Raw genomic sequence first — 13,649 nt, 5'->3', positions numbered from 1 at the left:
TTAGGATCCTCCTGGGCGCCTTTCTTTGCAGGTGTTCCAGCACCTTCCAACTGGGAGGAGACCCCAGGGCAGACCCAGAACCTGCTGGAGAGACTACAGAGCCCATCTATCCTGGGAGTGCCTCGGGTTCCCTCCGGAGGAAGTCTGGAACATCCTGCTAAACCTGCTGCCACCGCGACCCGACCCCGGATAAGAATAATAACCTAACCATTACCTTTACCAGGGCAGACAAAAACTAGTCAAGAAGATCATTTGAAAGCCTTTTAGTAGTAAAACTAAAAGTTGGCTGACCTGTCAGTTTGAACAGTGTGGCCTTGCGGAAGCTGTCGGTGTGTCTGTACTTGAGCAGTTGGAGGCGTGGCGGCGTGGCGTGCAGGAAGAAGCCGGGTTTGACCTGCGACTCCAGCGAGTCGTAGCCGGGGCTCCAGGTGTTCCTGCGGAGGACGAAGGTGGCTGCATCCCAGAATGCCGCTCTGTCCTCCCACTTGGACAGCTTCACCTGGCCGCTGGGGCTCGTGTACAGGAAGTAGTTTGGTCTGTCGACGGCCTCGAAGGAAACCCGCGATGTGTCTGTGGAAAAAAAACAATTCATCAGTACGACAAGAACCAGAGGAAGTTCAAACTCTTCAACCCGAGAGCTCCCCATGGTACACGGACTGAATTAGACTTTAATTAAGATAACTGAACAAAAGCCAAAAACTGCAGTTCCTCTTGTCGTCCACTCGAGGCTGGCTCCAGAAGTGAGTCAGTCTCCATAAGTCCCCATGTTTCACAGCAGAAATAAACATGTTTACAGCCTGGTACAAAAAACAGTTTTGGTCTCTGTAGCTAATTTCCCCGTTCATGACAACTGTACTGAGGGTGATTTTATATACAACTCACCTGTTCACATTATATTAAGGCTTAAAGTTATGCAGGATTAAGAGCGTGGATGCTTTGACTGACAGCTGGGTGTCTTGTTTGAGCATCATCATTCAGCTCTTCTCAGGTCCACCAATAATCCACGACTTTGCAGATTTAAATTAGGTGGAATCTCTTTAAGGGAAATTTATTTGAACTGTTTGTGTGGAGCACAAGCTCAGGATAAAACAGATTTTTGTTTGGCTCCTTCACATCGCTCATCTAGTAACTCACAGAAAACAGTTACATTCATTTCAAATGTGTCTGAACTGCTCTTGAAAAGGATCCAGTAGTATCGTGGCTCACATGCAGCAAACAGTTAGACCCAGCTTGTCCCGGGCTTGACTTGCTGGCCGGCCTGCAGCTCAGGTTGCCGTATTAGCCTGCATCAGAGACGCTCACATCGTTCCAAACACTGACAAACGTGGTGGAAACAGTGGAAGGGGAGAACATGGACCGGCTCGCTTTCAGTCAGTTTCTGTCGAGATGGCGTGGACGGAGGAAGAGCAGCTGGACAACAGGAAGAAGACGCAACGATCTGCTGCAGGATGCAGCGAAGGGATGGATGTCTACAACAAAGACTTTGTACAAACCCTGAATACTGTTTTGCTTTGTATTTTCTTGACAATGCCTCTTGCTATGATCGAGTTCGTAGATCAGAAAACTCTCATACGAGTTGTTTTTGGGACGAGATTATTTTGTCATTGAGGTGAAATGAGTCAGCTTCCTACTGATTCTCACAGTCCAGCAGAAATACAGTGAACTCGCTGTGGTATCTCCACCGATCAAGCTTTCCCAAACTCCACCACAGACGCTCTCTTTCATGCACTGATACTGTATCTACTGTATCCTGCAGACACACAGTGACACTAAAAACTATAAAGCCTCTCAGCTGACCACGAGGTTCCCACACTCACTTACACTGAAAATTCAAGATCTTGTTCAAGGAACGTTTCACACACTGCTCCTGTAATTTAAACTTTAATTATCTGTTCTATCTCGTATTTATGTTCACACAGGCATAAATATTGAGGAAAACACATCTACAAAAGTCTTTCTGATGCAAAATAAACCAAAACACTGATCAGAGTTGCCTCAGTGGTTTTTACTCCTGAGTCTTGTCAAGTTAAAGCAACATCATATTGCCCATCTCTGCAATAAAATTAAAAATGTTTAAACTCTGATTCTGGTGAGACTGGATCATATTTTATGGAGCCGAGGGAGAGTTAGTGTTTGTACCACAGGTGTTTTGGACCACCGGGAAGAAGAAGAAGAGGTTTACATGGGGGGGAGCCAGTGTCGTGCCAGAACTGGAGCTAGGCAATAAAAATGGCAGAGGAGAAGAGAGTGAAGAGGACGCTGACGGAGGAAGCTAAGAAGAGAAAAGGAGAGAGTGAGCGAGCAAGAAGCCGCCGGACAAGAGTAAATGTGGGACTGACTTTTAGTGGTTGGTGAAATAAAAGTTGTGATGTTTAACTGTTTGCAAAGTTGTCGACTCCCTGCAGGCTGAACAGAAGTAACTCACCGTGTGGTCGGACTCTGCTGAGGCCCGGCGTCATCATGAACTGCACGAGGAGTCCGGGGGAGGCGGCGATGCTGATGTTGCCCCGCTGCAGGAACACAGAACCACTGGACCCGCTGGCTGTCAGCACCGCTGTCCGATCCCTGAAGGTGATCAGCTTGAAGGGGCCTTTACCCAGAACTGCAGACGGGAGGACGTGTTAGTGCAGCTGTAGCACAAACTTTACATTTAGCATATAAATGAATTTTTATTTGAAGGTGGGACTGTCTTACCTTTGTTGTAGAATTCACAGTCATACGCTGCAGAAAGAAGCACAGAGACAGTCAACAACAATAATATTTATTTAAGCTGTTACTAATTTTAATCTTATTAATGGTTAATAATCATTATTAGGGCCCGAGCACGGCACGCTGGGCGAGGCCCTTTTGGATTTCTAATGCTAAACGACGTTAAAAAGTAAATCGCATTTTCGACGGCCCATATCCCCTCGAAAACTCACGAAAATATGCCTGCCCCCCCAATGTCGGGTGTAAAATTACGCATTTTGGGGGTCTCGCATATGGACGTACGCATATGGCTCTACAGCGCCACCTAGATGTGTGTTTTTTACAGCGCCACCTAGATGTGTGTTTTTGGAGGGGCCCCTCGCCACGGTTTCATCCATGTGTACAAAAGTTGGAGGGAGTATGTAACATACCGAGACGCACAAAAAAGTCTCTTGGTCTCTTGGACTTTTCGGGTTTTAGGGTCATTTCCAGGGGTCGCATTTGGACAAACTCCTCCTAGGGATTTTATCCGATGAGCCCCGCCACAGTTTTGGACACAGAGTTATGAAAGTTCAGCTGAATTGTAGAACATGGCAAGACCTACAAAAAACTCTCTTGGACCAATGGGCTACAATGAACAGGAAGCGAGATATTTAAGAATGAAAATCACCATTTTTGCTGTTTTGGCCTGGTTGACAAGGGGTCATGTTTGAACGAACTCCTCCTAGGGATTCTATCTAATTCACTTCAAACTTGGTACATGTGTTCATAAAGACTTCCTGAGTAAAAGTTATCAAAATGATGAATTTTGAGGAAACTGTGTGGGCGTGGTCATCCATAAAAATCATTCAAAGATTACGGTTATAGGTTACTGACTTCAGATTCATATGACCTCTTCGTGGAGAGATAAAGAAATAATCATAGCAAAAAGCTAAAATTTGCTTCATGTTTCATGTTTCACACGTTAAATGGGGCCATAATTTACTAAATTAACATCGTGCTGTGTGGAAGAAGACTTGAAACTAGAGATTGAGACCGTAAACTCGTTACTGAGGTCATGAATCAACTGAGAAGTCGGCTCATTTTGTCATAGACTTCCGTATAACCAGATTTCTTTTTGCAACCAGTGTAGTCGCCCCCTGATAGCCGACAGGTTTTTCTCTCCCAGAGTTCTGACTTACGGCACAGAGACGGCGAGCGCCAGTCGACAGGAACTCCCTGGTGGCAGCAGCGCTGAGCGTACGCCGCCACGCTGGTGCAGAAACACTCGCAGTCGCCTCCACGACTGCAGGCACACGTGTCTGCCAGGCAGTTCATGTAGAACCAGGTGACATCCACCTGAGCACAGGAGCAAGCCAAGGGACAGAGAACTGAGTGCACGTATAAGGGCACGCATTTGGGTCAAATCAGGTTCAGATGACTGTGAAAGAGTAACATGAGTCTTGCTGCTGCTGTTGTACTGTCACTCACCACCGGGTGGCAGGCCTGGAAGACCTCGCTGAGCAGCATGGCACACTGACGCTTTGCAAAAGGTTCTCTGAGCGGGTTCAGGCTGCAGGGGTGTCTGATATCTGGACTGTTCACACACTGAACACACACACACACACACACACACACACACACACACACACACAGTGGTGTTGAGTTACAACTTTTACTTAGAGGTTAAGTAGTGAGGTCCGAAAAAGATTCGTTTTTAAGAGACAGTGGTTAAATGTTTGTTTCTGTCGTTCTGTTGTTAAAAGTGTCAAATTAATCAGATGCATGATGTGAATTTGTTTCATTCAGCTGTTAAACTCGATGTTTCACTCACCTCTACTGCAGTCCAGCTGTTTCCAAACTCCTGTGGAGTCGGGGAGTCGATGTTGTCGGGCGTCCTCATCTCGTTCACCGTCTTCATGTCAAAGTTTCCGCACAGCCCGCTTAACTTCCCCTGGACACATCACACATCACACACACACACACACACATCTCTCTTTAACCAGATCAGTTTAACGTGTTAATTCACACGATATCCACTTAACATCATCAAATCCTGAAGATGATATGGTCTTAAAAGGTTCCACTTATTTGCTCAGTTTACTAGAGTGAGCACAAAGGACAAAAACAGCGTCAGTCTGAGGTTGTTCTGTTTCCAGATTCAAGGAATAAACTGTCAAACTCAGAAACATGTAAATGTCTTAATGTTTACTTTCTCTAAACTGGATCAGCCAAATGCTAAAATCACAAGTTTGCACACTGAGTAAGAAAACAGGCACTGGACCATTGACCTACCTGCCAGCGAGGTCCGACCTGGATGTGAACGGTGGTCTTGCGGTCCCAGAGGACGGTGACTTCTTCCTCTGGAAAATGAACCACTGTGTAGTATCCGGCCGGCCAGATGAGCATCTTCTGCTTCCTGTCGATCACACTGGACGGATTCTGCAGAAGACAGAGTGCTTCACTGAAATATTCCCATGCGTTATCCTCGAACAGATTCAATTACGATTAATCATCAAAGGTGACAACGAAATCACGCTCTCACCGGCTTCCCAGTGTCGTCATCGAATGCCACGAAGGATCTGCCGATGTTGATCAGCAGAGATTTCCTGCAGATCACTCCGCTGTCGAAACAGTCGACGTTCTCGGCCGCCACACTGAGCATCACATCAGCGCTGCTCTGTGGAGGAGAGACAACACAATCACAGAAACCACCAACAAAGTCTTCCAAGCTCAGAAAAGTCTGAGTCTAATGTGATATATTTATACCTATAGATACATAAGTGATATAAAGGTTTGTAACTACGAGTTACTTCAGTGTAAAAGTTGCATTTTTTCAGGTACGCAGCAAATGCAGGGAAGAAGACAACTGCAGGATTTAAACTGTTTATTTATGAGTAAAGAAATAAATTTAATGTTTGTTAGAGCTCAAGGATGCACACAATGTGTTTCAGTGGGTAACACTGAGCTGCAAACTCTGTGTCTGTGAAGTAAAGTGCCAAAAAGCTGCAGTTCCTCTAACGTTCACTTGAGGCTGGCTCCAGAAGTGAGTCAGTCTCCATAAGTCCCCATGTCCAAATGTCCAACTTCACAGCAGAAATAAACATGTTTACAGCCTGGTACAAAAAACAGTTTTGGTCTCTGTAGCTAATTTCCCCGTTCATGACAACTGTACTGAGGGTGAATTTATTTACAACTCACCTGTTCACATTATATTAAGGCTTAAAGTTATGCAGGATTAAGAGCGTGTTGGTGACACCAGGGATGTGACATGTTTTAAACTGTCTATGAGTAACACTGGATGCAAACATAACTTTTTTTTTAAACTTTTTAATCTTATAATAAGAAGAAATCAGCTGCAGTTAACTTTTTCTAACTTTTCAAGTAGTCATTAGTTTAATTTTATGTCAGTAATGGATGAAAATCTGTGTTTAAACTTGCTTTAAATATGTAATTCATCACACTTTTAAACATTTTTATCAATTAAAAGCAAAGATCCATAATGCTGTAAATATATTCAAAAACATTTTTTGCCTTAAATATGATACCAAATACAAACTCTGCAGGTGAAGCCTTTATTTTTTTTTATTTGGTTTTGTTTTTTACTTACTTAAAGCGACTCTGAGGCTTTGCTAATTTGCACTTTTCCTTTATTCACGTTATTATCACAAACATTTCAGCTGCAAATGTCACAAGAGGAACCTGTTTACTAGAAAATGAGTCATAAAGTTCAGGTGAAAAGTCCTTTAAAGCTATATTTTTCAATAAAAATTGACAACCTAAAAAACAAAAAGTATAAGCATCAAGTGTACAGATGTTAATAATAACAATATAAATACTTTCAATACCTTTACAAGATAGACTTTGCATGCACCGACGTAGTCGAACAGCAGCCCATCAAACGTCCTGTAGTGGCGATCGCCGTAAGCCATGCACATGGATGGACACGGATGAAACACACACTGGAACGTCCCGTGCTGGCAAACACTACAAAGACAGCAGAGCTTCAGTGATTCGGCATCAACTTGTTCCCACTTAGTGCGAGGACATTTTTTTCATCTCTAATGGCCTTCTTTTGTCGAGAGCCTCGGGTTCACCGCGGGCAGAAAAGTGGCCGGTGAATTGTCAAAGGCTGAATTGGCGCTCATTGCGCTATTAGGCTGTCATCTACATCGTCTTCCCTGGCTATGGCTTGAAGGAGAAATGGAAGGATGGGAGAATGACTGAGATCACTGGGAGAGTGTTACCTTTCACCAGCTATGAAGAGTCTGAAGCTGAGGGAATCAAAGAGTCATACAAGGGCCCGCTCTATTTTCCAGGCCTTTTTTTTGTCCTGTGATAACAGAGAATTATGGATATCAGGTGGCCACTTTTGCCGCTCTGACAATCTCAGGAGTCGGTGCTTTCAGGATCAAATCTGACTTTGAAAAATTAGTAAAATTGACAGATATTGTCGGGGGATGATTGGTGAGGGTAAAGCAAATTTGTACGCCTTGACAAAATGGATAAAGACCCACTGGAGGAAGAGAGGAAGATCATGTGGGACCAGACTTTATATTTCAACGAACAACGCGCTCGATCTCATTTTAAACGTGGCATTGACTCACCACTGATGGCACGGGGAGGACACTCTGTCGCCGGGGTAATACTCCTTTCCTTTCCATAGACAGGGGCAGGATGCAGGTTCGAAACACTCGTCTCCGTGTTTCAGCAAGCTGAGGGTTCAAACACAAACATGTTGAAGGACAGAACAGTCTGTATTTACTGATGTGGATAACAGAGTTTGGATGCAGTGGTTTGGGATTGAACAGACATGTTGTCTTGGGTTAAATATCAACGAGCATTGGGTTGTCCATTGAAAATGATGACTTTCACCAATAACATTCACCAAGAAGCCAAAAAATATATCATACTATAACAAGAGAAGTGCAACAAGTATGCAATCTGCAAACTATTGTACAAGGAGCAACTCCCAAAGTGAGATTCTTTACCCACTGGATTTCCTCACATCCACCGTATTGCCAACAAATGGACCTCAAAGACTGCTCTCCACATCTCCACATTGAATACAAACTGTGACAACACGTCATTATGAGACTACAAGATCTACAAGAGTCTCAGATTGTTTACTCTGTCTGACCAAAAACCAAAGACAAAAGTAGCTAATTCTCAATCTAACAAGATGTCACCACATCAGAAAACACTGATAAGAGTCATTTTTCAATGTTTTTTCAGGAAGTCACTGACCTCCTTCGTCATTTAGGTACAAGGACATTCATCAGTGGACCAAAGACGACAAGTAGATTCCACCTGAAGATCTGTGATGTTACCACAGACTAGGAGATCTAAACCCAAGTTGACGTCTTCAAATTGTTTGCTTTGTGTGACCAACAGTCGAAAACCCAAAAGAACAGCAGCAAATCCTCAGATTTTGAAAGTTGAGGACGAGGATTTTCGCTGTTTTTGCTCAATTATTGGCTAAAACGATTAAAACCAATCACCAAAATGGTTGCAGATTGATTTGGAAAGAGATTAGTCTACTAACTGTTTCATGTCTAGCGACCATGACACCAGAAACCACAATTCGTGTCCATCTGATGATTCCAAGACATTATCCAAGTAGTTTTAGGTAGCTGAACCTAACAAGACTGAACTATTTCATCATTTAGGTACAAGGACAGCTTGGTCATTAAAACAAACAAGTGGACCAAAGATGACTTGCAGATGTGATCCTGCCTAAAACTCAGTTATGTCGCTACAAGACTAGAAGATCTAAGCACAAGGTGACGTCTTCAAATTGTTTGCTTTGTCTGACCAACCAAACAGAACTCTTTTAGGTCTAGTAACGATGGCACCAGAAACCGCAGTCGGTGTCCGGTCATGAAGTTGATCATTTCCAGACTTAGAAGACATAACGAGACTTCAACACAGAGGTGGCAGCTCGGGAAACACTGATGTGAGTCATTTTTGAAAGGTCGACGATGAGTAGATGTGGTCCCAGCATTCAGAGAAAGAATAAGCTGTTTGTCAAATCATCAGTGGGCCAATAAAAGAGCCTCAAAACTCAGTACAGTTTAATTTGGAGCAACGTTGGTTATTATTCAAGAACTGTGGGCTAACAGGACACTATCATGTTATAGCGTAATCATCATTTAGAGCTCCTGTGTTCATCTCTAATCCAGATATGACGACTGTCCTTTGCCAAGAGAGCGACAGAGGCAGAGCCAAAACAGGTTCGCTTCCAGGGAGGAGCCATGCCAGGAAACAAGAGGGAGAGAGTTTCAGGGGTGGGCGACTGTGGATGAAAAGCTGTAACACTCGTTAGCTACATGAGAAAACCAGACAATTAGGATTCTCAGAGATAGAGAGAGAAACAGTCTTTGTCTGGATGCCTCCATTTGCTTTCCACTCTGCGAGACGAAGCTGATAAGTATCTTGTAATATCAGGGTTGAGCTATATCCACTGGCAAGGCTGCAGACAATGAAGTGACATACTGAATGGTCCCGCCACAAACCTCAGGTTCATCTGAGTAGAGTTACACCCCAGATAAAACGGTGTTAACAGCTTCCTTTATCCGCCCGCCAAGTCGCCGTATCAATTACTCCGATCAAAGATGCTAAAATCATTCATTCTCTCGACCTACGTGCACATTATGAATAAATCCTCATAAACACAGCCCTCATTTTGTATTTCATTCCACCACACGATGTAAAAGTGACTGGGGGAGATGTAGTTATCGCAGAGCGGCGACAGGCGAGCCAGGCGGCGCAATGGGTTGACTGCAGTCTGCATCCGGAGTTGTTCCAGGTTATCGAATGATTGGCTCATCGATGGTGTCATCTTTTCATTTTTATGTGCTGCAAAGTAAGCTGGTGAAGTCATCCACTTACATGAACATGGGGTACTACAAAATTCAGACCACTGCTGAGGCCCAAAAAGGCATCCAGCCAATCGAACCACATTATGGTTTTTCTGTTGGCTCAAATACAAACATTATGATCCTTCATCATCCTCATCATCAAGAGCATGATTTTTACGTTTCTGCACGTTTCTGCACGTTGAGAAACCTTGTGGTTTAGATCTGTCACTTTTGAATGTTGACTTGGTGGTTACAGACGTGGTGGTAAGATGGTGGTTACTGTTGTTTTTCTTGGAGTTGTCCTTGTGAAGTTTTTCCTTGCCACTGTCGCCAAGTGCTTGCTCATGGTGGGAACTGTTGGGGTTCATTATCAGAGATGTACGTAATATCTCTATTTAACGAGCCAAGCACACTCAAAAAATGACCCAGTCACTACATCACCAAAATGTCTTTATCGCAGGGTACGAGATACAACTTTTGTAGAAATGTTCCACAGTCAGCCTGAAGAGAGCTGAGACTTTGGGATAGGGAAAGCCAGCTGTGGCTGAGCGACGTAGACAGCGGATGGGAGTGAGGGAGCACCAACCGTGAGAAAGCTGGTGAATCAGAGAAGTTATTTTCTGATTGTTTCATAGTGGTTACCCCCAACACTCCAACACCACCATCATAAAGGTGTTGTTATGATGCTGATGATGGCACATCTGTTCAATCAGCACTGCCAGGCTAAAGTAACTGAGAACTTTGATTAGGTAACACCTGAGGACACCTGAAGTTTAGTTTCAGGAACTCAAAGCAAGCAGAGAGAAGAGGAAACAGGTTTGCCTGAAAGTCTGACGTAATTAGATATAAGATAAGACATAATCCCTGGTTTTGTTGCAGCGTCTGATACCATCCTCAAATCCTAAAAAATGCCAGCTAGCTGTTTTAAAAGTCAACATCACCCTGATTACTTCCCAAAACAGCATCTTCACTGAGAGTTTGAAGTTATTTTACTGCAAATAACAGGTTTGTACATACGTACTGTAACCAGAACCAAACTCTGTTCTGCTGCCTGGTTCTGTGTTGCACCTGAAAGTCCAGGTTCATACGAGTTCAGCTGGGCTAATTGTCACCGAATGAGGAATGAATGAATGGTCTACATTTTGATCATAAACAAAGTGTCCCATTGTGAATGAAAACACAATGGATTCTTCTGTCAGCACCTCGGCTAATTATTTCCCATTAGAGGTTTTTAAGTCCTGCTGCAGATGAATACCTCGCAGTTGACTTTGAATTGGGATCTTTTTTTTTTTTTTTTTCTGTTTTCACGATAATCATCTAAGTGCAGTATTAATATGACAGAGGGAACACCTGCTTATCATCCGCTGTCTGGTTTAGAGGAAACATGAAGACATGTGGCCGATGGGGAGCTGGCCAACAATGTAATAAAAAAAAGAAGAAATATGTACTTCTCAAGCCAAGACGAATACTCAAGTACGAGACTGAAGTCTTGTATTGGTCTTTGACTCATGTCATGAGAAAGCAAAGAAAAGCGCAATAATCTTGTAGCTCTCTAAATCATGAACAACAACCACATTAAAACTGTTGTAAATATCTTTTTCCTGTATGAGAACAAATAACAGAACAGCTACATGATACAAAAATCAGCCACTTCATATGTGGAAAAGTCACCCCGTCAGTCCTCCCTCCCGACTCTTCGATGAACACTCCCCCCAGAAAACAGCCTCGGTCTGGGCAGTGAGAGCTGCTGTTTATCTACAGTGATTAGGTAATAACATTTAGAGCAACCTAGGTTGTTTCACCAAACAACAGTAATGTGGTAATAGGGATTGTCTTTGGTAAAACAAATTTATGTGACCGCGACCCGGTCAGTCCTCCCTGACGACTCTTTGGCGAACACTCCCCCCAGAAAACAGCCTCGGTCTGGGCAGTGAGAGTCGGGTGAGTCCCTCTGTTTACTGATGGTGATGATTGTTCTGACAAACAACAATGATGTTGTCGGTCATTTCTTCGACAGCTTTTATGAGAAAAGATCTTTGAAAAGTTGGCTCGACCTGGTCAGTCCTCCCTGCCGACTCTTCGCCGAACTCTCCATCTCTGGCAGTGAGAGACTATGTGAGAGATTATGTGATGAAATTTCAGAAAACAGCCTCCGTTTACTGATGGTGATGATGTGATGAACTCACAATGTCTTTTTGTCTCTTTCCACTCTGCACGGTGGGTCAGGATCTCCCTCACAACACAACTTACAGAAGATTGGTAACCCGGGGACACTTTGTGGGCATTACAGAGGAAACCGGGTGGAACCGGGTACCCGCCAAAATAAAATCAGAGATATCAACGTAATGATTAACTATCTACAATACAAAGATCAGGACATTATTCTTATGTTTTGATAGAGTGGGAATTATTTCTAGAAGGTTAAAGGTACCCTGAGGAGTTTTCGCCATAGGAGCAGGGTAATGTTTTGAACCAACGCGATACACAGATCTACCCTGGTTTGACGCCTTTCCTCTTATCAGTGTGATGGTTTGCAGCTATAAATATTCTTTAAATCAGCCTTTTTTAAATTTAAAATGTTTCATGTGGAAGGCATGCTTTCATACTACACTACAACACTAGATGCCGCTAAATCTGACACACCAACCCTTCAAATCTAATATGTTTCTTGCAGTAGAGCCCCACGCACAAACTGGTGTTGATGTGGACGAGAAATAAAGTCAATAAACAAGCAGTATTGAAGAGACAAATCCCTTCTTCAGTTTCAGTTGTGTTTCATAAAATGACGTCTATTTTGAGCCAGATTTGTTCAATCTGACTGAATCTGAAAACAAATTTATCCATTTATCCCCAAAACTAAAAATCTGACTCAAGACTAAACCCATCACTGTACTTATTAAACCAGCTGCCATCGGCGAGCTGAATGAGATCCCTTTGTGTCCAAACTTACCACAAAATTTCTTCACAAACTATCAGGTATCAGGAGTTATTAAACGCTTGTACCATGACTGGCGATCTGAGACTTTCTGGGATTAATTGTGGGCAACTCTCATCACCAAAAAGGTCATCCTGTTTAAAAAGGCGAGGGGGAATGCATGAATCACAGCAGTGACGTGGTCTCTGTACCTGTCAGAGCTTTCGCCATGTCACTGTTTAGATGAAACACTGCGACAGGAAGGAGGAAAGGTCACGATGACGTACCCGATGGTGGACCCGAGCTCATCTCAGATAGACGAGATGACGAGTCCACAGCACACTTGATTATTATTACTGGATTATGTTTAAACTGACCCTATCTGAGCATATTGTAATCAGAATCTGAATCAGAATCAGAAATACTTTAATAATCCCAGACTCCGAGAATGAAACCACTTAACCTTCTTTTCAGCCGACAGCCACAGAGGATTACAGAGATCAGATGACTGTAATCTACTCCACGATGTCCGTCCACCTCATCTGATGGTTGTAATGACTTCAGGTGATATAGTCAAAAATATGTCCGCAACCGAAACTCAGACACACAAACTTGTGGCTCAGAAATATTCCGTTTGTTTGTTCAAGAGAAACTGAATGAACCCGACAAACTTCAAAATATCCAAATGATCCAAGACAACATAAACATAAAAAGTACTGTAAACTGTAAATACATTTTCTCTCTCACTCCAACATGACTCTTTGTTCACTTAGTCTGCAAAGCGAAGTCTGTCTTATTTTGACCCGATGTAATCACGATGCAACGAGGCAGAGAAACCTCAACGATGATTTATTTAAATATTAATAACTTAGAGCATCATAAGATGAAACAAACTTAGCCCAACTTCTCAACCCGGTCCACGACCGACTTGATCCTCTACTCACATGGTTCATAACACAGATAATAGTGTATCGATCCAAACCTCTGATAACCTCTCTGCATATTGTATCACCATGTTCATCCACACAATGTGCACTCAGACCTGTAAATCTCAGAGGCAGGAGGAGGTTCGGAGAATTATTCCTGGCTCGTCTGACATCTTTAGTCTTTAACCAGTCCACAACCCCCTGCTGACCCCATTATCCGGATAGACTCAGAGCTACACAGTCACTTCTTAACCTTTATTTATCGAGAAGAAGGTCACTCTC

The 13,649-nt window shown here is 43.3% G+C and overlaps 1 protein-coding gene across 1 annotated transcript in view; it reads right to left on the bottom strand.

Annotated features, from left to right (window-relative positions):
• otog (otogelin) overlaps positions 1–13,649 on the bottom strand; it is a 53,631-nt gene that overhangs the window by 14,670 nt on the left and 25,312 nt on the right. The window contains exons 24-33 of the mRNA XM_027281370.1: positions 7,275–7,382; positions 6,516–6,654; positions 5,213–5,347; positions 4,963–5,109; positions 4,502–4,621; positions 4,159–4,275; positions 3,870–4,026; positions 2,695–2,721; positions 2,426–2,602; positions 292–570 (exon numbers count right to left, since the gene is read on the bottom strand). Coding sequence (XP_027137171.1) covers positions 292–570; positions 2,426–2,602; positions 2,695–2,721; positions 3,870–4,026; positions 4,159–4,275; positions 4,502–4,621; positions 4,963–5,109; positions 5,213–5,347; positions 6,516–6,654; positions 7,275–7,382 — 1,406 coding nt within the window. The remainder of the gene's footprint in view (positions 1–291; positions 571–2,425; positions 2,603–2,694; positions 2,722–3,869; positions 4,027–4,158; positions 4,276–4,501; positions 4,622–4,962; positions 5,110–5,212; positions 5,348–6,515; positions 6,655–7,274; positions 7,383–13,649) is intronic.

Source organism: Larimichthys crocea, chromosome VIII (assembly GCF_000972845.2).
Source record: "Larimichthys crocea isolate SSNF chromosome VIII, L_crocea_2.0, whole genome shotgun sequence".
NCBI lineage: Eukaryota > Metazoa > Chordata > Actinopteri > Sciaenidae > Larimichthys > Larimichthys crocea.
Note: the sequence above shows the minus strand (reverse complement) of the source record. Positions and strands in the feature narration are given on the sequence as shown.